At 36.1% G+C, this 24,965-nt stretch overlaps 3 protein-coding genes and 1 pseudogene across 10 annotated transcripts; 2 read left to right on the plus strand and 2 right to left on the minus strand.

Moving 5' to 3' along the window:
- The first annotated feature begins 1,354 nt into the window (after positions 1–1,354).
- LOC147523563 (F-box/kelch-repeat protein At1g23390-like) lies at positions 1,355–2,732 on the plus strand. The gene has a single exon (XM_086599044.1). The coding sequence runs from the start codon at positions 1,431–1,433 to the stop codon at positions 2,547–2,549; it is 1,119 nt and encodes a 372-aa protein (XP_086455170.1). The 5' UTR covers positions 1,355–1,430; the 3' UTR covers positions 2,550–2,732.
- Positions 1,404–15,705, minus strand: LOC147523564 (uncharacterized). Of its 6 annotated transcripts, XM_086599011.1 has the most exons (17): positions 15,567–15,705; positions 15,236–15,277; positions 15,079–15,134; positions 14,780–14,997; positions 12,183–13,975; positions 10,904–11,039; positions 9,529–9,665; positions 9,144–9,345; positions 8,555–8,793; positions 8,225–8,336; positions 7,501–7,645; positions 6,914–7,056; positions 6,539–6,705; positions 5,619–5,927; positions 5,482–5,537; positions 4,425–4,639; positions 1,404–4,262 (listed from the first exon to the last, which is right to left on the minus strand). In XM_086599011.1, the coding sequence occupies exons 5-17, from the start codon at positions 12,384–12,386 to the stop codon at positions 3,082–3,084; spliced, it is 3,246 nt and encodes a 1,081-aa protein (XP_086455137.1). In that variant the 5' UTR covers positions 12,387–13,975; positions 14,780–14,997; positions 15,079–15,134; positions 15,236–15,277; positions 15,567–15,705; the 3' UTR covers positions 1,404–3,081. The 6 variants fall into 6 exon arrangements, with proteins under 6 accessions (XP_086455137.1, XP_086455131.1, XP_086455143.1 ...); XM_086599005.1 differs by lacking the exon at positions 15,236–15,277 and having other exon boundaries at positions 15,079–15,167; XM_086599017.1 differs by lacking the exon at positions 15,236–15,277 and having other exon boundaries at positions 14,780–15,009; positions 15,079–15,167.
- A 54-nt stretch (positions 15,706–15,759) lies between these two features.
- On the minus strand, positions 15,760–19,812 carry LOC147523565 (transcription factor E2FA-like). Of its 3 annotated transcripts, none has more exons than XM_086599041.1 (13): positions 19,307–19,812; positions 19,022–19,211; positions 18,866–18,919; positions 18,643–18,728; positions 18,455–18,543; positions 18,274–18,328; positions 17,971–18,023; positions 17,844–17,894; positions 17,693–17,741; positions 17,462–17,604; positions 17,083–17,317; positions 16,322–16,388; positions 15,760–16,218 (listed from the first exon to the last, which is right to left on the minus strand). In XM_086599041.1, the coding sequence occupies exons 1-13, from the start codon at positions 19,460–19,462 to the stop codon at positions 16,082–16,084; spliced, it is 1,365 nt and encodes a 454-aa protein (XP_086455167.1). In that variant the 5' UTR covers positions 19,463–19,812; the 3' UTR covers positions 15,760–16,081. The 3 variants fall into 3 exon arrangements, with proteins under 3 accessions (XP_086455167.1, XP_086455159.1, XP_086455163.1); XM_086599033.1 differs by having other exon boundaries at positions 19,022–19,217; positions 19,307–19,810; XM_086599037.1 differs by having other exon boundaries at positions 19,022–19,214; positions 19,307–19,809.
- A 3,163-nt stretch (positions 19,813–22,975) lies between these two features.
- Positions 22,976–24,829, plus strand: LOC147523566 (ethylene-responsive transcription factor ERF026 pseudogene; annotated as a pseudogene).
- The last annotated feature ends 136 nt before the right edge of the window (positions 24,830–24,965 follow it).

Consider the following 24,965-nt stretch of genomic DNA (forward strand, 5'->3'; position numbering starts at 1 on the left):
TGGTGAGTAGGTGTTTGAGAAAATGGTGATAGAAAGGGTGGGATTGTGAGGCGATCGGAACTGCTTAGCGTAAGTGATACATGGTGAGGGATTGGTGTGGTTTGCGAATAGTGGAGGTGTGGTGTGATTTTGAGAACGGTGGGGATCGGTGGAGAAATGGTGGAGGTGGTGGTAGAGAGACAAAGGTAATCGTGAGGGATTGGTGGTGGCGAAAGCAATAACCAGTGAGTGTTGTTGGAAGGGAGCGGCGGTAGGGGGAGGTGCTGCACGAGTGGTGCGCGCGGCACTAGGTAAGAAGGGTTTATTGTAGATCTGTTCTTTAAGTTGAACGATGGTGGTGGCGGCAGTCCTGGTCCAACTGTGGTGGTGGCGGCGGCGATGGGAGGTGGACAATGGGTGGTGGTGCAGGTGTTGCAAGGGTCGGGGGGTGAGTGGTGGTGCAACACAAGTGGTGCTGCAAGGTCCATGGAGGTGTGTTTTTTTTTTTTTTTTTTTTGGTAGTCGATCTACCAAACTTTTCATTATTTATTTATTTAAGAATGCCACTATTTATAGAGTTGCCCTTTACAACCACCAGCAAGTGTAAACACAAATATAGAAGGAAAATGGAAAAAGGGGAGAGATCCCAGAGAGGTGAAGAAAACACCGCCATTGATATTAATGGAGATCTCTTAAAAACTTATAAGAAAAACTTGTGATCAAATTAATGAAGAAGAGTATTAATAATTAATAAAAACAAATACTCTATTTTTGTGAACACAACCATCTCGCGACAACTGATTTCTTTTATAGTGGCTATTAAAAAAAATAATAATAAAAAAGGACCCACGGCAATAACTTTTTCTGGATTTGTCATCTCGTGGCAACTCTTTGTTGTGGGCATTACCTTTTTACCGCAACTTCTTGTCGTAGGTGATTTTATTTTATTTTTTTTATTTTTTATTTTTTATTTTTTATTTTTTTTATGTACGCTTGTCGTCAAAATTTACAAGATTAAGCGATGAATGAGGTTTTAGATGCCACAAATTGAGCGCCAAAGTAATCTTCTTTTGTTCTTTTTTTGTTTGATTATTTTTATGTGTAAATAACTAGATATAATTGAAATTAGAAGAGGGTGCTTATTTGATAAAATAATGAATGGCGTACAACAATTTATATATGATTAATATAGGGGTCTACTACTTTGGAATTGGTGAAAGAGTGACAATCCCATTAGTTGGGATGTCAATACCCCGCCCACTAAGGATTATCTATACGAAGTCCCTTTTTTGTTTTTGTTTTTTTATGAATCATATCCTAATCCACATCTTTTCTTTTATTTTGCTAGTAGTTGATCTACCAAACGTTTCGCTATTTATTTAAGAACGACACTATTTATAGAGTTGCCCATTACAACCACCAACAAGTGCAAACACAAATATAGAGGGAAAATGGAAAAAGGGGAGAGAGCCCAGAGAGGTGAAGAAAACACCACCATTGATATTAATGGAGATCTCTTAGAAGCAATTCTCTCACACTTACCACTTATCCATCTCTTGGCCGCTTATCATGTATCTCAAAATTGGCGATATGCTGTTCAATCTTCACTGTCCAATCCTTCACGTATCAAACCATGGCTTATTGCATATGTCCAAAATTCGCGCAACCCTTCAATGGTCACTACATGTGCGTATGATCCAGAATCACGCGTGTGGATCGACATCCCACGCACCACTATGCCACTTAGATACTCACCCATACTCTCATCTCACTCCAATCTCATTTACATGCACACGCCATCAAAACTTGCCTTCTCAGTGGATCCACTAAGTTCCACTTGGCATGAAGTGGATGGGCCAAAAGTTTGGAGATCAGATCCAATAGTGGCACTAATTGGATCTCATGTCGTGATTGCTGGTGGATCTCATGATTTCGAGCTAGATCCACTAGCAGTTGAGATTTACGACGCTAGAGCCCGTACATGGAAAACCTGTCAACCAATGCCAGATATTCTCAAGGTCTGTGCAGCCACCACTTGGCTTTCGGTGGCTGCATCAGATTTAAAAATGTACTTGATAGAGAAAAACTCTGCCACATTTTGTAGCTTTGATCCAAATACAAGGACATGGGGAGATACGTTAGAGCTAAGGCCCAATGGCTCCATTTTCTTCTCTCTAATTGCGTTTTCAAAAAATCGTTTGGTTCTGATTGGATTAACTGGTGACATGGAAAATGTTGAGAGTTTAAGGATCTGGGAAGTGAACTCTGAAACATTTGACTGTAATGAAATTGGAAAAATGCCGTCCATAATGCTTGGAGGACTAATTGATCCATGTTCATCTCCATCGTCGATCAATATTTCCATGGCGGATAATTTGGTTTACGTATATAATTTGTCAAATCTGAAAGTGATTGTCTACTGCGAGTTATCTGATTGTTCATGCAACTGGGGGAGCATTCAAAACTCGGCCATAACCGATCAGAATCAACTGCATAGATTCACATTTACATGCTCAAAAGTAGGCATTCATGATCTTCTGAAAGCTTTTGGGTCCGGTAAACGGAGATGAGTACACAGGGACGCAGCTAAGTTTTTAATGTATGGCACTTTTTAAGTCGCATATTTTGTGCTTGACGCCTCGAAGTTATGGAATGCACAATGTAACAGTTTTTTTTTTCTTTTGATAAAGCATAATGTAATAGTTGTTCTACAAGAACTTTGTAGACTATGAAAATGATACTGTATTTCAATATTCAAGACTTTATAATTTCCTCGTTCAAGAGGAAAATATTAATATGATAAATCGAAGGTTATTCACCTAACCAATTAGTAATCACCAGGACTTCTAATTGTCGCCTATATAATCAGCAGGGATTCCATAAGTCATCCATAACTTTCATAAGCATAATCTAAATTACCAAAAGATTTACAAGAACAGGCACAAACAAAGCCAATTACCAGTAATCCCACCAACCAACATCAGCTGAAGTTTCCAAACAAAAAAAAAATCAATTAATTCAGTTGAAGTTCAGGTGACGAGAAGCGGTCTAATACCTCTCCAAGACTATAAAGAATAAAGTTGAAATTTGGGCAGTTGAAGTTCATCGAGATGAAAAAATGGCTTCCAAATCTCTGTATAATGCTCTTGGCTTCGACTTGAAGTCTGCTGATGAAGTTACGGAGGAGCTCCCACTCCTTCTGCCACTCCAAAATCCACTCCTTCGGGTCTGACTACTTGAAGGATCATGCTGCGCTCTAGTTTCTTTGCTAAAACTAGCTTTAGCCAATTCCCTTAATTGTTTCAACCATGGCTTTTCCACTGTACCTGAGCTCCTAGTCCCGGGAGTTCTGTACTGGTCAGTAGAAGCAGCAGCCTCCCCAGTATCACCATCGCTACAATGTTTTGACAAATACTTGTTCTTAATGTTCTGTTGCAGATTCCATGGGATAATTATCAAAAGTAAGCCGAAGAACAATGTTTTCAAGCCTGATGATACATGTTTCTCAGATGAGTCCAATCGCAATATCTGTCTGTACAGTGCACACCATTCGTTGAGCATTTGTGAGATAAATGCAATGAGGAACACAGAGAGCATGAAGATTCCAACTCTTGATACGTCCTCATTTGGGAGTTTCTTCTCCAAGAGAACTAGACATGTAGCAAAGACACACACTTCACTGGTAATCGACAAGATTTCTACTAACTGAACCTTTTTCTTTATAAAAGGCTTCTTGAGAACAAGAAAGAAAAGCTGAAAAGAAGTGATGCATAACAAGACTAATATTGGAGTCCTGGATGACCCATTGTCTGAATAAACACCAGCCACGAGTCCGAGAACAACCCGCTTCACAGATTCCATAATTGTGTAGTATATTCTGAGAATGCCGAACAGCTTTTGGATGAAAGGTGCCTCGGCATCTTCTGTCTCATCATCAGATGCAATAATGCAGTCTGCACGCTTGCTGATATTACCCCCAGCAAACTGTGTGAGCATATATTTTGGAGGGCCCCTGAGATCCTCAAACAGTGGACCTAGCATTGTCAGATGATTGGAGTTCGGTTGGGTTTTCCAGGTCCATTGCCCTCTTTTACCAGGACCCAAAGTTACTCTGACAATATCTTCATACCAATGAGATTTCTGGCCTTCCTGATGGACTTCCTTATACTGAAGTAGTTTGCCAAATGTAATTCCAACAGAAAGGAACACCAGTAAGGCAAGTAAAAGAAATGATGTCAACCCCAACAACAGAATTCCAACTATAACCGCAGAAGTCCTTCCTCCTTGAAAATGACAACAGAATAAAATCAGTTTCCTACATTTCATACGCAAATAACAAGATATCATACATTCATTACCTATACTTCTATATAAAGAGTATCATTTGTTTTTGTACTTTCAATAGGCTTTATTACTTAATTGCTATTTTAAAACATAATAGATACCTTTAACTAAAGCCATTGAGGCCTGACAAAGAGAAGGCAATGCAAGGATGACCAAAAATATCTCGAATCTTGGCAATACGAGAGCTCCATAAGAATTCTGTTCTTCAGAACTTTTCCTCCTGCATCTCAAGATAAATAGTAACATAGCATGGAGCAACATTAAGCTGCCACCAATTACAGCTAACCAGAACATGTTTCTACTAAATTCTTCCCACCTACAAGGAAACAAAAAAAAACAAAATGTCAAATTCAACAACACTTTGTGCATGTTTGCAACCAAAGAACTCAATCTCTTCTTTAATAATATATTTATCTTGAATTGGTACGATACTAATATGTTTTTTCATTGTTTCCATTGCACTGAGCATAGGTATATTGTCATACTTATCAAGAAGAGTTACAGAATGTAGATTTACCAGTATACCAAGAGGATTTGGACAATAGTAAGGAACTAAGGATAATGATATTGAGAGGGCTAAGTGGAAGAAATATGAAAGACAAAATTTTATATGATCTTCTCGTGAAAATTTCAGATAGTGTTGAGGTAGGCACCTTTGGCTGATAAAAACCTGGAGATAGTTGATTAAGATAATTTTCTCATGCCCAAATAGCTCAATGAACCATGATCAGCAACAGTGAGAAACAATATAGAGATTGCAGGTTCATCAACATTGAGGGAGGAAACAAGCGAGTTAAAAAATGGTGGTTAAGAATTAAGACCACCTTAACCGAATCTGGAAAGAAGCGGAAAGGTCAGCAAACCCTATTGTCCAAATAAACGATGCTAAATCCTCGTCAGCAAACCTTCCACTTTCATGCTCTGCTTATCACATTATTGAAGTTTATACATCGCTGTTCTCAGTATAATGTTACTTAAACTAAGTAAATGAGACATATACTTGAGGGAACTTGTTCTTACTTGAGTACTTTCGGCATCACAGTTTTGTACTTAAGAATTTTATTCTTATAGTTGTGTTTTCTTTGATGGTTCTCTGTTTCATTTTTGTAATTTATTGGGAGCACTGGAGAAGGAGTACGATAAGAGAGATATTCATACCCGTCCGAATTCTGTCGACCCAGAATATGCTCCGCTTCAGGTTTGATATTATGGCTCTGCAGTTATAAACAAATTCTTGTCAAAATAACAAGGAATACGTAAAAGGAGAATGGTAGAAAGGGTTGTGACATACTGACCTCAAAAAATGATCTGTACTCCATTGGAGTAAGCGGCAAGCCAAATACAGACGTAACCATTTCCGAATTCCTATGTTCCAGGTTTTCACTTCTGAAAGATTTTGATTGTGCTCTACTGTATATTTCTGATTGTGACATGGAAGATGGGATTGAATCTCCCATGAACGAATGCAAATGTCCAGTTTCCCATGGGAGACTAAGGTATGGGATACTCCACTGCAAACCCCTTGCAAATTCATAATACTCAAGCGGCAGAGCAACTGTTAGCCATCTAGACAGTGCAAAGACTTGGACGTGGCAGGCAATTCTCTGTCCCAGAATAAAAGTAAATTTATAAATTAGTTTGAGGGCCACTTAGTAGAAGTACCAAGGAATGAACCTATACTAATATTACACATATACTTTGGCACTACATGCACCTTGTTATTTTGTTAACATTAATGCACAGAAATCTTACACCATCAAAAGAAGTAATACTAACTGAGCCACGGTACAACTTCATTATTTCAAAAAGGTGAGAAACAAGCACAAAGAAAAACTGACACCAAGCGCAAAAGGGTCTCAAGTTTGACAAACTGGCAAAGAAGCAGTTCTGGTTCTTTCTCAATCAAGAGACAGAATATCAATCAAAGTTTTAAGAGAATCTAAATTTCAAACATGAGAATAACTTTTCTATTACTTGGAAAAGCTCATCCGATATGTTGACCTATATTTGGGAAAGGTAATTACGGTTAGTCATAGGTATAGAGCCCTGGTTTGCTTTCCTTAAAAACAGATTGATTTGCTTCTATAATCAAAATATCAGTTGGAGTCACCATTCTAGAAGTAAGGCTGGTAGAGATCTTGAAGTTGTTGTTTTCAGTTTTTTGGGTAAAGAGGTCTTAATATTGCTAAGACATCAGGAAAGTTTAGAAACATACAAAAAGATTCCTTGCAGGATCAATCATCAATGAAGATGGTCTTGATAGTACTCCAATGGATTGAAAGCTTGCAGTTGATATAGTAAGCAACCCAGCCACCAAAGATGTTACAGTAAAAGCCGCAGTTGTGAAGATGGAAAGCACATATGATATTACCGGAATAGTATCTGTTAAACATACCCATTGGTAATAAATGTGAATACAATTACCTATCAGATCAGAAATCACAACTGCAGATATGCAAGGTGTAGCCCAGAAAAAATGTTTGTAAAAGATAAGCTGATAAAGAGTAAAATATGATGGAATGTCCCACTAAAACTTGCAACGGAGAAATAACCTGTTATTTGAAATTAAGGAAGTGAAAGGTGTTCTTACAATGCCTCACTTGTAGTATGTTTGACGCTAGATTTTTGTTTCCTGCAACATCTCTAGTTATGTTTTCAGGAACATTAACAGATACGATGGTATCAGTTGCCCGTATGTGTACCATATATATGCTCCGACTCATTTCAAGAAATCTGCATGAGACAAAAAGTAGCACGATACAAGGATTGTGAAGGCTTACAAAAGAAGCGAGGCCCTATCCTTTTCCTAATAAAATATAACTCCATAACTCTTAGTATTTCAATATTTCCAGAATTTTGTAAATTGTGGACAACACATTTTTCACCAGATTAGAGATACGCTCAGTTTTGGTAAGATCGATCTCCAAGATAGGTGATCATCCTCACAAAAAATAGCAGTTAACTGATCCATTACAGGCTCAATTTAATATGTTGTCAAAAGGAATTGTCAAATAACTGTTGTCACCTGATCCAAAAGAAAAATTGGTTGTCACCGGATCCTAATCGGTATCCAATATATTTAACCATCTCTGAGTCATCAGATATCCAATAGTTGGAAAGTTTTCTCTTATATTTACCACAAACCAAAATGTAAAAGCTACAACGATAGTAACTTGCCTCTGCAAATGCCCTCCTGAAATTGATAGAGTGGACGAGTTGAAACCAAATACAGGTTTGATGAACTTTATTATTACTGGTACAACGTGTTCTCTTGTCCTCATGGCTGATGTTGTACTCAGTCTCACGGAAGGCCTTTGTGAATCTGTCACCACATGACCATGTTTATGTCAAAGGAATTGGCCGTACTGGACTATGTTTGAAACATATTTATTGATTTTAATATTAACTACGAATAACAAATTCCTAGAAAGGTTTAAACAAAATTAATGAACTTGTTTATTATTTAATAAATGCTCTCAATACTAACAGACCAGGCATCTGATTCAATATAACTCACATCGACTTCTGTTAACTTCATAAACTCATCAGAACAACGAGATCTACTGTTCTTAGAAGATGTATATTGCCAAGTAATAATGATGCTTCTACAATGTAGGCCTCAAGTAATGTGGGTTTGCGCATATATGATGAATGCTAAGGAGCAACTCTCAACAAATACATTCCATTCCATTCTCTAACCCCCTCTCTAAAAATTGCATAGTAAAAGAATGAGTATGGATCTTGCAGTGAAGACTTTATATTCTAGCGGGGTTCTTCTGTAACATATTCTTAAGTTGCATCTTAACATTCCTTGTGCACACACAAACACATACGTCTTCTAAATGAATGGTCGTTTTTTCTAGAAAAAAAGTGCCTATTCTTCCTTGAGTATAGAAGGTACCGTATATGAAAGTGACAGGTGCAATTGGAGAAACTGCTGTTCCTTGTCGGCTGATTATAGAGCTTGAATTAAAGCTTATGGTGACTATAGCAATGCTTGATATATTTGTAACCTGAAAGAGAGAAGTTAAATTAAAAATATATATGCAACATAACACGGTTCATAGTATGTCAACTCGTGAAGACAGTTATGTTATGTGGCATATGCATAAATGATAAACATGAATGCCATGTCAAACATCGAACCTTAAACAAAGAATAATATCCCAAAATTAATGTCTTTCCATGAGCACTATAAAAGTAAGAGAAATGTCTAAGAAAGAAAACTTACCAGAAAGCCAAACCGACGATTTCCCTTAGTCTTCCCGTCCCTAAGGATAAGCAACCCCTCACTAGTGTGAAGAGAATTCATGATTTCTAGAGATGAATTGAGAACAGGTTCGGAGAAGTACAAGTAAACCTTTAGATTCCTAAGGTTATTAGTAGCCTCAACTGTTCTAGTTTCACGATTGAGTTGAAGTAACTTTTCTGGTATGTGAGTCCTCAAATTCACAAAAACACTTCTTCTATCTGAGTGAACCAAAGCAACAAAAAGTGTGTTGAAACGTACTCAGACATAATGTTGAATATCTTAAGAAAATCTGTCGGTTGTTTTCAAAAAAGGAGAGTGTATCCTGACATCATTACATCATGATGATAATAAATCAAGTGACTATCATATTCGTTCTTTTAATTGGTATGGGAAAATCCACACAAAACTGAAAGATACGAACTCCCAAATCCTTTTCATAAATGAAACTTACAATTCTAGGCTTAGTAGATATCAGAAATGTTGCTTGTCTAAATAGCTAAAAGTATCATCACACAGGTGCAGCTATATATTCATACTCTTAATGGAATGTATTAGTAAGGTGACTCACCAAAATGTACAAAAAAACTAGAATTGGCGGTCCTTCTGAAAGAGTTTCCAGCACTGTCTGTACAGAAATTTTTATCCATTACTAACACCACTCGTCCATACTGCACAGTAGACGATAAACCCACGAGAAGAGAAAATTTGAGCTCTGACTGAAGAACCTTCATTGTAGATGGTATAACTTGTCCAGGGCCATAAACAAGAAGCTAAAAAAGGAAGCGAATAGTGAATAAGAGTAGCTTCTACTAGTCAAAGCACATCGACAAGCAAACTAGAAGAGATAATACAAACCAGAAATTGGACGTTGGCATTGACAATAATAAGAAGAAGAAGAAAATTGACAATAAACGAAAATATGAAACGAGTTAATGTTGTGGGCACCTACTCACATTGCAGGCATTCACGGATGCACAACCAAAGCCACCATCACCAGAGCAGAGTTCACTAAAAGAAATATCTACAGAAATATTCAGTGCATTTGTAAAGGATCTTTCAGCTGTAACGTATGCTGTAGGGGGGACTGTATCTGCATCAATAAGAATTAACTCAAGTTAGAAGAAAGTAACTCACACAAAGAAAACACCAATGAATTTCAATAGTAAAACATCCTAACATCTAGTTCAGGAAAGTTGATTCAAGGCCAGGAAGCACAACTTAATTCGCAACTCCAACATCTTTTAATATTCCCTGTCGTGGAGAGCTCAGCGTAAAGCTTTAAATGAAAGATTTGAAACGAGTCCTAGCCTTTTGGAATTACTTTAAAATCAACTTGTCCTAAACTGTTGATAAAAAAAACAAAATTCCTATTACTAATCAATACCATAAGAAATTTACAATTCTCAACTGCAATACCAAAATACCAACTTAACTCCAAGCCAAATCCGAATTCTACCATTAACCTTATTATTCTAACTATAATCTTCTAGCGACGTTCCGTCCTCCAAGAGCTCCCCTCAAACTCAAGATTGAAAACATCGAGAGTCTGCTAAAAAGGAAAACAGATACTACAGCAATAGTACTCTGCTAATGCAATGATACTGCCTACCATTTATAATGCCATTGCAATGCAATGTTAATGCTAATGCCATTGCCACGATATTTGTGGTTTCTAATAACTGTCACTGAAAGATGCCTGTGGGCTACTGATCCGGCTGCAAAGGAAAAGAAGTGTCAACTGGAAAGGGAAGAATGTCGTACATTCACGTATTGGTAGAAAACAGAATGCCATCTGCAAAGGGTACAGTCTTGGCTGCAAAGGGAAGAAAGATGCCACTGGAAAAGTGATATTCGAACCCAATTTGCAGCCGTAATGTGAACCACCCCAAAACTGAAGAAGCATATAAAGAGGGCATTGGGAAATTATAAAACTACGGCAATTGTGAATATGATATGATACCCCTACCCAAAATCAACTGTTGCGGATTGGCACCAAGCCCTGCAGCGATACCAACTTCAACCCCTTACAAACACCAAGACCTAACCCCCTAAGCTATGATACCATGAAAACAAAACTAAAATTATCCAATTATTCAATATCATAAAACATTCACAATGCTCCAATATACAATACCAAAATCCTAAACCTACTCAAACATACCTACAACTCCAACCAAAACCCTTCTATTCTAACTATAATTCTAAAGATATCTTCCTATTCTCCAACACCAAGATATCAAAGGACCTCTTACCCTTATCCCAGATAGCAACACTATTTAACCCCAACAAAATTGTTCCAGAAACTCTAGGGGAAAAAAAAATCTTTACCAACAGTCCAATTATAACTAGCACAGCCAGCTCCTTGAAAGTCATTGATGCAGACCTCAAAACTGTGGTCTCCGTCATGCAAGTCCATGTACGAAAGTTTCCTAGCTTCACAACTTGGCGAGACGTGATCATCCAACTGCATAAATGACATATTCAGTAAATAATAGAACAAAGAAACATAAAGAATCAATAACTGCCCAAGTTTTTGCTCAGTATACTTCAAAATCATACCACTTAGCCACTTACAGTAGGATGGAAAGCTAAAAATTCGATTATATAAGTTCTCCACTTGAATAGACTAAAGAAGTGATACAAAAATTTATGAAAAGATAAAGACCCTTACTAAATTAGCATTAATGGTGAATGACAAAAAATCTCTTTCTTCCTAAAAAGATCCAACTCTATCTTATTTGAACCACATTGTGGATGAATCCTAATTTTGGCTTTTGAAAACCTGAAACTTCATAAAATTATCCTACAGTAATGCTAACACTAGTTTTAATGCAGATAGATTCTCAAAGCTAGACAGTAGATATTCTTCAAAAACAGAGCCGAGCTGACTATCTTGCTCAAAACACTAGAGCTTCAAATTAGTGTATCACAAGTGATTAGATATACAATTATAAAACAAGAAAGAACTGCACAGCTATTGTAACTTGTTGAGTTGTTGAAGCTCCAATATTTACCGACCAAGACAAAGCACACATCAGAAACTCCTCCAATAGTTCTTGTCCTTTAAAAATAAAATGAAATTACTCTGTTGTTTACTAAGAAGGAACCGAAAGAAAAACTATTTCTTTTTCTACTTCTTCTTTTGCTTCTTTTATCAATATTTTCGAGTTCTTCTTTAAATCCATCTAGATTTTCCTTAGGAGCAACAGTATTCAATCACATCCTTAAAGGGCCAAAAATCAACTAGGAATTATTCTTTGATCATAAAATGTGAAACTCTTCAATCATATGATTAGAGAGTGCAAACTAAGTTGGCAAAACTACATATAGCATACTGAAACCTCATCTAAAATTGAACTATCTCCCTACACTAGTACAGCTACAATAACACCAAATAAATAAAAGTAAAGAGCTCAAGATAAAAGAGTTAAAAGCACAGATTGGAATACAACAAGAATTTCATGAATACAGGTTGGGGTCTGCCGAACCTCGAACAGTTTCAAAAAAATAAAAAGAGCTCAAGATAGAATGCAAAGAACCCAACTACCAAAAAGCATAATGGAACTTGATAAAACAGAATATAAGAAACAAAAAGAACTGAACTGACCTTGCATGTCAAGCTACAGTTCCCACAAATGTTTCCGCTCTCAAACACTTCAAACTCAAATGTAGCTGTACTTAAACGTGATATTTCCAGAGGGGTCTTTAAAAATCTAACAGAAACATCTGAACCATCGCAGTAAGCTTTAAAAGAGAAAAATATGAGAACTCCAAGAAGTAAAAGGACCCTTGAGAATCTGTTCAACCCCATTTCTTAAAAAATGGGATTGGAAGTTCTAGTAATGACCACTAACAAGTGCAAACATTAATGATGAAGTTTGTAAGTTTGTACCATGGCTTTGATTGTTAACAGAGTGCAAAGAGATAGGGAGGGAGTAGATAAATAAATGATACTCAGTTTGAGAAAGGAGTGTGGTGGTGAAGCTTCTGTTACAGATAGTGCACATGAGGGTGACAGTACTATACAGTATAACGCATTTTTCAAATATAATTGTTGTGTAATAAATTAATAATGAGAGACAAAGGAGTACTACAACAGTGATGATTCTGGAAGTATCTACGTAAACGAAACATCATTACAGGCTTATTGATCTGTTTCGTACAAAATATTATGTTTTCTGTGGTTTAATAATTTTATTCATTGTGATATTTGTTCAGTCTGTTGTCTATATGTGTGACTTCTAGAGTTATATGGATCATCATATATTAGGACGGACGTGAAGGCATTATCTGAATGAATTCTGGACCATCACAAAATCATTTTCTCTCTTTCTGTAATAATAAAGTATAAACCCAGAACGACACTCAAATACTCAATCATTGGGTGGACAGCACTGGGTCTCGTTAAATGTCTGATAATCTTTATTGAGATTGCCGAAATCTCAACTAAAAGTTTGATTTAAAGAACAAATATGCATCATAATCCGAAAATGAATTAAACTCGACCAAGATATCATATGGGCCGTCAAAATTGACTTCCTTAATAAAGATAATACCGTGCAAAATTTCACCCTGCATTTAGCACATTGCTGTAGCTTGTAACTCTGTAACCATAAAATGTAAAATGTAATTACTACCTGAGAAGTTTATGTGGAGAAGATATGGAGGCCCACATTTTACCATATAGTTAATTCTATGGGCCTAGCCACCTACATGTACTGTTGTACAGGACCACTTCCTTTCTGAGTTCTGACACCCACAAAGTCCTAATTATGGGTTGAATTCTGCACAGAAATAAGTTTCTTGGGCACAACTTGGTAACTGTAAGGCTTACATTTCAAAAGTTTAACCGTCAACATTTCATCACCAGAAGTGTTTAACGTGCAATTTCATCACCTTCTGCTTTTTATATGCAATGACAGACTGTTGATACTTCCCTTCATGTGATGCTCTAGCAAAAATATCTGTTGATTTTGCTGGTTGAGAACCAAGATGATCAATGAGCAAATAATAAACAATAGATCTAGTCTTCCAATTTGTCCACCTTTTTTTCTAGTGCTTCATACACCAACTGGGCAGCAAATACTCATTGAACTAACAGTACAAATTATTTAAATCTAATAATCAAATGGGAGAGACAGAAAGATGCAGTCAGCCTTTCTAGTTAATAATATCACAAAGGAGGCAAGGACATTCGTGTTTTCTATGAACTTCTGTCACAAGTCTTCCCTCATCCAAAGGTTTTAAAACAATAAACTCTTCTGCTACAGTTGGGGACCACATTAGAAAATCTTCTACGAATCTAAGTTACATGGCCATAGAGTTCAAAGAAGAGTTTTTGCAGACACCAGCTGGTTCAGTTTGTTTACTTTGTCGGAGTTGCTAGTTGGTAACCGGGTTCTGTACCAGCCAGCAGCGGGGATTTGTTAGGGAAAAAAATGTACTTTATGTAGACTGCAAAATATTTATCTACTCTTTACATATTGTGGCAGTTAACATGCATGTCTGGGCAGCATAGATGAAATAGATTCAATAGCTGAAGAGGAGACGAAAAGGACAACAATAGTAGACATTTTTGTGAAAACAAACAGAAAATAAAAGACAAGGAGGAACATGAATCTACGACAAGTTGAGATTGCTCACTGTAAGCCTTAAGAAATTAAAAGGAAAACATCTATCGATCTACAGAACAGACCAAGAAGGATTGTAGCACCATTTCCCCCCATGTTCATCCCACGGTTCTTTCAATGTACCTTCTCCCCCACACCCAAAATCCACATGTCTTTATTCTTCATCCCACGGTTTTCAATGTCCCTCCTCTGACAAACCCAACCCCCAAATCCACACACACACAGTACACAAAAAGGATAGCTACAACAAACAACTTTAAATTGCATCTATGTATACCTTAATAGTAAATTGTCTACAGATTATTTGATAGAGTTTGCACAAGTGTTCAACTATACCTATTATAGCTAGTGTATTTCTTCTACATTGCTTCTATGTATTACAGTATTTCCTTACAGACTGCAGAAGTTCACTACTAAACAAGAAATAAATATTGCACGAATCCTGCAGATACTTAGATAAGTATATTCTAGATCCACTTACACTGAATAATGCAGCTATATTCAGCACAGCACGAAGGAGCAAAGAAAGAAAAAAATAGAACTGCTTATTGTCAACATATGGGAAAAAAAATACCTGGTCACCTCCAGTACTCTTTGTACCACTCCTATTCAGCGCAGCAACTAATGTCAAAAGACTGTCAGAAAGTTGTTAACTTCTGCAGTCTTCTTGCATGAGTTACAACTATATCGCGCTGGTTTAACAATGTTAATGTTCAGTTTCCATTCTGATTTAATTTTGTCTTTGTGGGAAAATGCCAGCAAGCAAACTGGGATAATCTCTGAAACTTATCGCTGCAGGCAAAACTGCACCTGAATCAGCTTTCTTCCAAGAATAGCTGCCACCACCACCACATGATTAACAAACAAACTTACCTTTACATGTTTCAGTTCTCTAAAAGCAAACAATCTTTCGCAATGAGTGGCATTTTCTGTTAACCGTGATGATTTTAGTTTACAGATTGCTGAAAAGTCAATCAACCATAAAAGCAGCAAAGAGATGGTTAGAATATTTGGAGTACAGAATAGTTACCGAGTGCTAATATCCTGAAGTTATTCATTAGTATATCCTGCACTATTAAAAAACAGGTAGTACAATATTCAGATTACAGTAAGTGCTTTACTAATTAGCACAGTGAGCTGCACAATTGAGAAAATATTACTACTTGCACCAACTAAACCAAATAAAGTAAGAAAAAAATGTCATGTTAAGGTAACCTTGTCTCTGACTTTAAATTCACAGCCCATAAAACGGTTGACTAAATAAAGTAAAGACTCTAAATTTTGTTAGTAGTAATATAATGAAAAGATTATAAAAAAGAGTAAAGAAATATCTTCAATTAGAGGGGCCTAGTAGGTCATACAATTTGGAGCTCGATATATCACATGACTAGCACCAACAAATTACAGGTTGCGTTTGCAAGATCTCTGAACAACGCTGGCGAGAGGATCCCTACTGTGCATGAGACATACACATAGCAACGACATTTTGCAGACTATAACCCTGCTGTCCAATATTGCGTTAGCCCATGACTTTGTATACCATCACAGAAAAAATACCAACAAAAAAGCCCATTTGGTATTGATAAACCAGCATGTTACTTCCATAACCAACTTAAACAGTACTATAGAGGAAAATCAGTACAACGTAGCTATAGTATAGGGGACAGACCCGGAAACATCATGTAATTTAATTTTTCTCATGCCTGGGAACATAGGATTATATACATTACTCTCGGTACACTTTAGCAGTAAGTTCCCATCTCCTAGCTTCTTCCAGTAGCATCTTGGGAGTCCATCATAACCATTTAATCGTAATTCAAGGGTGGATGGGCATGATCTGTTTGAGATATTCACCATTTTGTTTGTCAAGCCCCACTCATCGAGGATTAGAGTTTGCAGCAGAAGACACTGCAATAATTCCTGATGGTGGAGTTTGTGGCCTTGGTGTGTTGGCAGCAGTCATCACAAACTCTGCAGCATTGAGTGCATTCACTCCACCCCATTCAACAACCGCTACAGTCAGAATCAAGGATGTACTCAAACAGCAAAACTAAATGAATTGGAAACGGAAAAAGGGAAAAGTGAACATTGACAATATTTATGGAGAAAAGGATACGATCTGTCTTCCACATATCTGTGATGCTAACTCCTGACTCTGACAGAAGCCAGTAATCTGCATCACTCTGCAAAAGAACGTAATGGAAAGTTTAAAGTTGATATATGAAGCTGAGGAATGATGCCTTTGAATTAAGTTGAGACAGTTCCGAACATATAGAAAAAAACGTGGCATAGATTTCCAATATGAAATAAACATCACTTGTAAAAGAAATTGATTTTCCAATGTTGTTAGACAAGAAATAAAATCTTCAAATTGTTGAAAAGCTCTTATTATACTTATGTAGAAAAAATGGTGTGCGTTCTTGGAGAAAAGTGTCTCAATATATATTCACGAGTTCATCATATCAACATGCGCATTCTGGAGCTTTCCAAAACCCAGGTTCTGAAATGAAACCATTTTACATCAACGTATCCTCTTGTTTCTCTTCCCTTTTTTGGATCAGACATCATTATCTAATATTTATCATCTATCTGAAAAAGTAGCCCCTTTTGTTGTACTCTCTTTGTTAGAGCTAATTATTTTCCCACTCCCAAAAGTGTGCATGTTCCTTGTCAACTTATGGGGCCATGCATGTAAATCATCCAAGATATCTTTTATCATCGTTTCAAAAGTTGGTTGTTTCACATGTGGACCTCACGAGGGGAGGAGGTGAACAACCTTGCTTTTAGGATCATTGTTTACTTGACAGAATGCCTAGTAACACCATAAATATGCTAAACAGTTAATTTAGCCACAAGAACTTAGGTTAATTAACTTACATCAATGTCTGACGGAACAATTTTCATGATCCCGCTTACGAAGTCCTGTGAAGTACTAGGATCAGAGGAAATCCTATTAGTATCCTGTCCTTGCTGTTCCATTTCCTCTATTCTGCTTTCCTCCATTGACATTGCTGCTGTGTCATGTTTCTCATTAGACGCAGTACTTAACTGAAGTGGTGTGCTTGGAGGAGCCTCAGCACCATTCAAATCCTCAAATTTCTCCTCAAATTGACTAAAAAAAATGAGACAATAAGCATTCAGCTAGCAAAATATGCCAAGTTCCAACTTAAATATGAGTCAACTAGAGTACAAGATGATAGACAATAGCAACACAGTGGAGACCGCCAATGTTTTGTATTCATAAGAACAAGTGTACCTGACAAGGTAAACATCAATGGGGCCCATGGTGCTTCTTAAGACGATTCTATATCTCCTCTGTGGATCGTCACCAGCCTCATCAGGATCTGGGACTTCCAGAGTGGTGCCATGTGGAGCTTTGATTGCGATCAGGGTCTCATTCTGCAAGAAGATATGCAAGAAATGCATGAGCTAAGTATGAATCTGCCTAACAAAAATCAACATATTTTGCATATGGCACAAAAAGAACCTGAAAGCAGGGTAGACTCTTGATGTCTTCTTCGGTCACAAAAAGCCACCTAAACAGTTGGAATAGATACATTGGAAGCAACATAGAAAAATTATATACTTGAAAATAAAATCAAAGTTTTCGAAAAAGGTAGAAAGAAATGAAAGTATACTTTTGACTATTTTCATCCTCACTGAGATCTCGGAGTCTTTCATGCATTTCTCTGCAAGGAACAGTAAGTATTAGCAGAAAAGGAGTTTGAATATAAGCAATAACATCAGTGGAACTAACAATCAAACCTTATCTGATCATCCAATCTCTGCTCCTCCAAAGAGAGGTTTTCAACTTCTGTCTGCAAAAGATAGTTAATCTCAAGATCATCAAGTTAACGAAAAATAACTAAACAAAGAAAAGACATGGGAAATTGTAAAATGATAGAACGTCCAGTAAGGAAGTATAGTTCAAATGGACATAGAAAAGAAGAAAATAACAAAAATAGAAAGGAATAAAAACAGGACAAACAACATGATAAGGTGTACCAAAAAAATACAAAAAGACGTTAAGTGTTTCCATGCCAAAAGTTAAGATCTGCTTCTATGCACCTGTAAAATTGTGGCATTGTGATCAACTTCCCCCGGGCCAGAAGCATCGGAACCCCTGATGAAACATTCAAGAAAAATTAAGTAACTAAATGTGCTTAATGATTTTTTAGAAGTAAACCCAAGGAGTAAAATATATTAAAAACAACAACTAGAATTTCTTTGATGGAAAAGAGAAGATTACTTCCAGCGTATTCTGTTCTTAAGCTTCTTCTCTATGAGTCCAATTCCTTCAAGAACATTGGTTATGTCATATATCCGTCTCTTCTGTACCTGTGTCAGAAGAAAATGTTAACAACTTATATATGCAGGTTGCAGGGAAGAAGAAGCAGTCTTATAAGAACTTATATATGCGGGTAGCAAAATGCTCACCACCAATGTTTCAGCAGCTTCATTTAAATCAAGAATACCATCTTCCGCATGTTTAATCAGATTAATGAACTTTTTTGTCAAGATACCTGCAATCGTTGACACAAAAAAATCATCACTTCATTTGAGTATTTCTTAACATATATTAGAAATTTAATTAAAAGAAACACTACCCAACATATGTTATTGATAACACCATCTCAGAAAAAACAATTACTTCAATTACCTAAAGAGCTATCAATACGGTGAGCAACTGGAGTAACAGCCATGCCAGGTGAATCTGCATTTCAGAAACGTATCTTATTAAATACTTAATACATTTTTGTTTGATGATGATAAAAGGAGTATGTAGTTAGTGAAAAACTCAGAATGTATCTCTCACCCGCATCTGATATGGGAGTTTGAGGCGCATGTCTACCGTTCTTTGGTACCTTGGATCTGCTGTTTATTCTGCCTCCTTTTCCTGGTTGAGGTGTCCGGTGGGGACTGTTGACCACTTCGGTGTGCGCCCGATCAAAGGTCCTCCCACTAGTCTCGGCTTCATATTCTTCTGTTTCTGCCTTCCGCTTCAACTGCTGCCCCCCATTTGTTTTATAATCTCAACTTATTAAATACTAAAATCAACACAAATAATCCAATTACTAAAAAAAAGAGAGAGAAAACTTACGGGAGAATCTTTAACGACAATAGAATCAGACGACTCTTTAATTTCTGAAGCAGAGAAACGATGATAATCATCAGACGAAACAAAAGGGGTTTTAATACAAGGAGAAAAAGGCAATTGTCGAATCATCGTTCCTGATGTCACTCGATTTATAGACATGGAATATTTCTAGATCAAACCCTTGATTTAATGAAATTGATCTCGAGGATTGATTTTTAGTTTTTGGAGTTTTATTGGGGAATTTTAAGGGGGGAGAATTAAAGAGAGAGGGAGTATTGGGGAGGTGTTTGAGCGGAGGAAGGTGGGGAGAAAAGGGGTTTGAGAAAAAAATAAGAAAACGAGGGAAGGAGGGAATTTAGTTCGGATAGATATATGGAGGGAACCTAGACACGGGAAATAAATACCAAAAATCAATTAACGTTTTCTAGGTTAATTATTATGATCAGGTGATCTCGGTCTTGTAAAACTTTTCATGCTCCATTAATTATGTTTGAAATTATGTATGGGGATCCCAATTAATTGTAAAAATGATAGCTACTTAATTAAACGGTGGGACTTGGGGAGTTCGAATCGGCGATGCGCGCCTTGTTTATCGTCGTACTCAGCTCACCATCTTTTGTCGTGATTTGCAGTTTTTCACACCAAACCGTGGGCTTGAAAGAATAACAAAGGATACAACTGTTCGCAAGAAGTGATATACAGAGGCAGTCGTTTGACGTGACACGTTTACAGAATAATACAGCAAAAGAGATGAACGTTTAGGCGGTTTCATGATATTTATACTCTCGGAGTCTCGGTTGATGTGGTTGCTAACTTACTGTACCCTCTCATTTCTGACACATCGCACACATTAGTTTACACTTGAAGCCCAATGCACATGCGCGTGCTATCCACTCAACCTCCTTCCGACCACCTCCTATCTTTCCTTTTTGTTTTTTTTTCGTTCCAATTGTAGTCTTAATGTTGAATCAATTAAGACGAATGTCTTTGAAGCTCAATAGATTTCTTCTGGATCTAGATGAATAAAGGACTTCTAGTTTTAGTTCATATGGTGTGGTATGGACATTAGCTTTAATCAATATCAAGTTTGAGAAATACTTTTTTTTCTCAAAGTAATTCTCAAATGATTGTATGTGTGATCGCACAATCTGTTAAACATATGTGAATCGTTCGTGTCTTATATTGGCCGTCTTGTTTTCCTTTTTAACGATTATGTAAAGATACTATACGGATGAGGATTAATTCTAAGACTAAACCAGTAGAAAGTTGTATGTAAATGCTATTGGTTTCTTTTTGAACTTTGTAATGTCCATTGTGTTCAATTAAACACAAAGTGACTTACAAAATGACTATTCACTAAAGGATTAGGATTATTATAAATGCAAATTTTTTTTTTTGAGATCAGTAACTCTTTAGTACTGACAGTCCCAGACCTCTGGTATCATTATCCAAAAAATTTACCAACTTTACTAGTTGACAAAATAAAGAGTTATGATAATGTTTAGTATTAAAAAAAATGATGAAGATGGGCAAAACTAAAAGCTAGAGTGTTAACCTCTGGTATCATTACCCAAAAAATTTACCAACTTTGCTAGTTGGCAAAATAAAGGGTTATGATAATGTTTAGTATTAAAAAAAAATGATGAAGATGGGCAAAACTAAAAGGTAGAGTGTTAAATCAAATATGTGTTGATAACTTGTGATATAAAATATGAAACTAAAAATAGAATAATATCAATCTTCTAAACATATGTATTTGTTGCTATTTTCTAAAAGAAGTGAAGCATTCGTGTCTTATATTGGCAATCATGTTTTCCTTCTTAAAGATTACCTAAAGATACTACGTACGGTACGGATGAGGATAAAAAACAAGGACCAAAATATCGATATCGGTTAATATATCGGTGTACTTAAAAACCGATATATATCAGATATATTTATTTTTTTTGTGACCAGTCCAAACTATTTAAAATATCAAAAATATTGGATATATCGGAAATATATTGGAAATATCATATTTATATTAAAAAATTGTCAAAAAGTCAAACGATAAATATCGGATATATCGATTATCTCATCGATATAAAGTTTTATATCGGAAATTCCAATATATATCGGAAAAAAAGAGTTATATATTCGGTGGATATATATCGGAAATATCGATGTCGGTGTACCAAAATACCGATATATATATCAGTTATATATCGGATATATCGGCGATATTTTGGTCCATGGTAGAAAGTATGTAAATGATTTTCTTATACACCACATCGCATTTATCTCAACAATACTAAAATCAACAATGCACTCACCCACTCCATCTCTAGATTTACCACCAACCACTTTGTGGCTGGCATTGGTGACGATATCAGTTGTAGTTGTAATAGATCTACACCTTGTAAGAAATCTGGTAATATCTTAAGCTGGAAACCATTGAGGACGGGGACGACGACCTACTTGTTCCTTTATGAACTTTGTAATGTCCACCATGTTCAATTAAACACGAAGAGATTATTTACCAAAGGATTAGGATTGCTATAAATACAATTTTGGCAAAATGAAGGTTTATGATAATGTTTAGTATTTAAAAAAAAAAATTGATGAAGATGGGAAGAATTAAAAGCTAGAGTGCTAACTTGATATAAAGAATGAAACTAAAAATAGAATAATATCAAAACTCGGGATACAGTAGTGAACATTTTATGATTTTTTTAAAATAATAATAAATAAATAAATAAAATCTCGTCAGTTGCTGCCCCTGTGTAGATAGGCGGTCAATCAAACAATTCAACACATTTATAACAGGTGGTATTATACTATTACTTGCAATTATTAAGTTTTGAAAGTATTTGTATAGAACGATAAAACTGAAGAAAAAAATACGAGTGAATAATATTAAGATGCTCGTGCTTTATAGTTAGGGTTGCGGTATTTACACCCCACTTTATGGGATTGGCACCCATTTGACAAATTCAAAAGTATTGGCACCCCCTCTATTAATCATAAATCGCCCATGGCAAGAAGTTGCCGTGAAAAGGTAATGCCCACAACAAGGAGTTGCCGCGATATAGAAAATCCATTGAAGGTTGTTGTCGTGAGCCCTTTTTTGTTTTAAAATTTTTTTTGATAGCCACCACACAAAAAATCAGTTACCGCGAGATAATTGTGTTCACTATAATGGAATCTTTGCTTGTATTAACTATCAAAGCTCTTCTTAATCAAGCTGATCACAAATTTTTTTTAGAGTGTATGAAAAAATTTACCACGAGATAGCAAGACTGTCTCGATTGTATATTTTTTTTTCATGGATTTGATGTTGTTCTTGGAGCATATGAAAAAACTCTAAAGAAAAATATAAGGTATCCGTATTCCGTGTGTCTTCAAAATTTGAAGTGAAAAAAAAATAACAAAAAAATCCTATACTCAGCACATTTATAACAGGTGGTATTATACTATTATTTGCAATTATTAAGTTTTGAAAGTACTTATATAGAATGATAAAACTGAATAAAAAAGTCAATATTAGGATGCTCGTGCTTTATAGTTAAGTTAAAAATCAGTAAAGATTTGCTATTTGCAGTACGAACAGAACTAAAAATTCAATATGGATAAAAATTGTAGGCTGAAATCATGAAAAGACCTTCAACGTTCACGCACAAGATCGAACATAACATGGCCCATCAAGGGTTGTTCATCAATTTGAAAACCTATATAAGGATGCATGATCATTCTGAAGTCCTCGTCTAGAAAATTGAGTCAATTGCACTAGGCTGCTAGGGTGAAGTGTGTGGTTTAACTAAATCTTTACTCTGTAAAGAGAACTCTTTGAGTAACAGTAGATTTTGAGTCGACTGGATTTTTGTTTTTCAATTTTGCCCCTAACTGTTTTCACTTATTTCAGTTATTGCCAAAGAAAAAATATGTAATAACTGATAGTGTGAAGGGTTAAAACAAACATTAGATACCCCCCACTAAAGACAAATTCACAAGTCATATAATTTCTATACTGAAACTGCCCCTAGTGTTTTTCAATTATTCCATTAATATATGAACAAAATAACGTAATAAGTGAGGTAAAGGAGGGGTACAAACGTATTTACTATATCTCATCTCTTTCTCTCCTTAATATCTCATCTCTTTTTCTATTTTCTTTTTCTCCTCAATATTTTAAATCTTTTTTTTTCTCTCTCTCTCTCTTAATAAATTAATATCTCATCTCATCTTCTCCTCAATATCTCATATCTCATATATGTTTCTATCTCTCTTTATTCTTTCTATTCTATATTTCACATCTTTTTCACAGTTTCACTCTCACATCCAAAATTTCAAAAGTTCTACATTGAAATTTTGGATAAAATTTTGATATATTCTAAAATTTGAAATTTACATTATTTTACACCACAAATTCAATATATTTACATTTGTGAACATTTATATCTTGAAATTGGAATTTTGGGATCGGTTTAATTTTATAAGCACGATTGGGTTCGGGTTCCGATTATTTATATTTGAACTTTTTGTTTAATTGAGCTATCTACGCATTAGTCTACTGGAATGATTGTATATTTCAGCCGAGCTTTTAATCAAATTGAGCTATCATTTATGCAATTATAAATTATACTGTCTATGCATGATTCAACCTTTATATTTCCTCTCTTTTACATATGTTCACATGCAAAATAGCAAAATTGTATAGTAGATGATTATTTGTAACAATCTTTATACGTATGAACATATAGCTCACGGTAAATTTCATGCTCATTGAGCGTGCCCAAAAGGCTAGTATTTTTAATCTAAAGAGCCTTTCAAGAGCGTAATACGTCGTGAAATTTCTAGAATGTTCACTAACACTTCCACGGGTGGATTAAGTGGGCAAATTAGTGGAAAAATTCAAACTATAGAGGCATTAGAAGTCGGTACGGAAAATGGGTGTCGGAAATCCGTGAACCGCGTACGCTGACACGTATGTGGCTAGGTACATTCCCAACTCCTGAAATGGCAGCGACAGCATATGATGTTGCAGCATTTCATCTTGAAGGAGATGATGCTGTTCTCAACTTCCCTGAACTGATTCCTCAATATCCAGTCGCCAAGTCTAGATCGCCCTCAGATATCCGCAGAGCAGCTACTGCAGCTGCAGCAATGAGACTGCACACAACTTCTAGTACCGAATCATATTTAGTACAGAGTGGGTCAAGAAATGACTTCGGTGTTGGTGGTCATGGAGAGGCATTTGTGGATGAAGAGGCATTGTTTGACATGCCAATGCTACTGGAGGATATGGCCCAAGGAATGCTGCTCAGCCCTCCAAGAAATAACTTGTTTCTATCTGAAGACTGCGTAGAAATTTTGGATGGAGGAAGCTTATGGAACTATTCTTAAGATTATCTAACATATATGCATACACTGTTCTTAATTCTTAGCATGTATATTGTGATATTGCCTGTGTTCGGTGTTCTAAATTTTGGGAGTGTTTCAAGCTTGAGAATAATCTTACACAACAGAAAATCATCAGAACTAATATGTGTGGACATGAAATGTTTTAAGCATAATCTCTCTACTCTGTTACAGTGTTTGATTATTGCTCGATCGTAGTCCTGCATGAGCCTAAACACCTGGACACAGTATATATGGTCCTATCCTAATTAAGTCTCCATAGAAC

Source organism: Coptis chinensis, chromosome 1, assembly GCF_015680905.1.
Source record: "Coptis chinensis isolate HL-2020 chromosome 1, ASM1568090v1, whole genome shotgun sequence".
Classification (NCBI taxonomy): Eukaryota; Viridiplantae; Streptophyta; class Magnoliopsida; order Ranunculales; family Ranunculaceae; genus Coptis; species Coptis chinensis.

What these genes read in the sequence shown, in the direction of transcription:
- LOC147523565 (XM_086599033.1), bottom strand. Translation starts at nt 19,462, where the DNA reads ATGTCTATAAATCGAGTGACATCAGGAACGATGATTCGACAATTGCCT. An exon ending in AGAGTCTACCCTGCTTTCAG is followed by an intron (nt 17,605 to 17,692) that starts GTTCTTTTTGTG and finishes ATCTTCTTGCAG; the next exon opens with AATGAGACCCTGATCGCAAT. An exon ending in ATTGATGTTTACCTTGTCAG is followed by an intron (nt 17,318 to 17,461) that starts GTACACTTGTTC and finishes CATTTTTTTTAG; the next exon opens with TCAATTTGAGGAGAAATTTG.
- LOC147523563 (XM_086599044.1), top strand. Translation starts at nt 1,431, where the DNA reads ATGGAAAAAGGGGAGAGAGCCCAGAGAGGTGAAGAAAACACCACCATT.
- LOC147523564 (XM_086599005.1), bottom strand. Translation starts at nt 12,386, where the DNA reads ATGGGGTTGAACAGATTCTCAAGGGTCCTTTTACTTCTTGGAGTTCTC. An exon ending in ACCTGTCACTTTCATATACG is followed by an intron (nt 7,646 to 8,224) that starts GTACCTTCTATA and finishes ATGTGGTGACAG; the next exon opens with ATTCACAAAGGCCTTCCGTG. An exon ending in CATACTACAAGTGAGGCATT is followed by an intron (nt 6,706 to 6,913) that starts GTAAGAACACCT and finishes TATGTTTAACAG; the next exon opens with ATACTATTCCGGTAATATCA.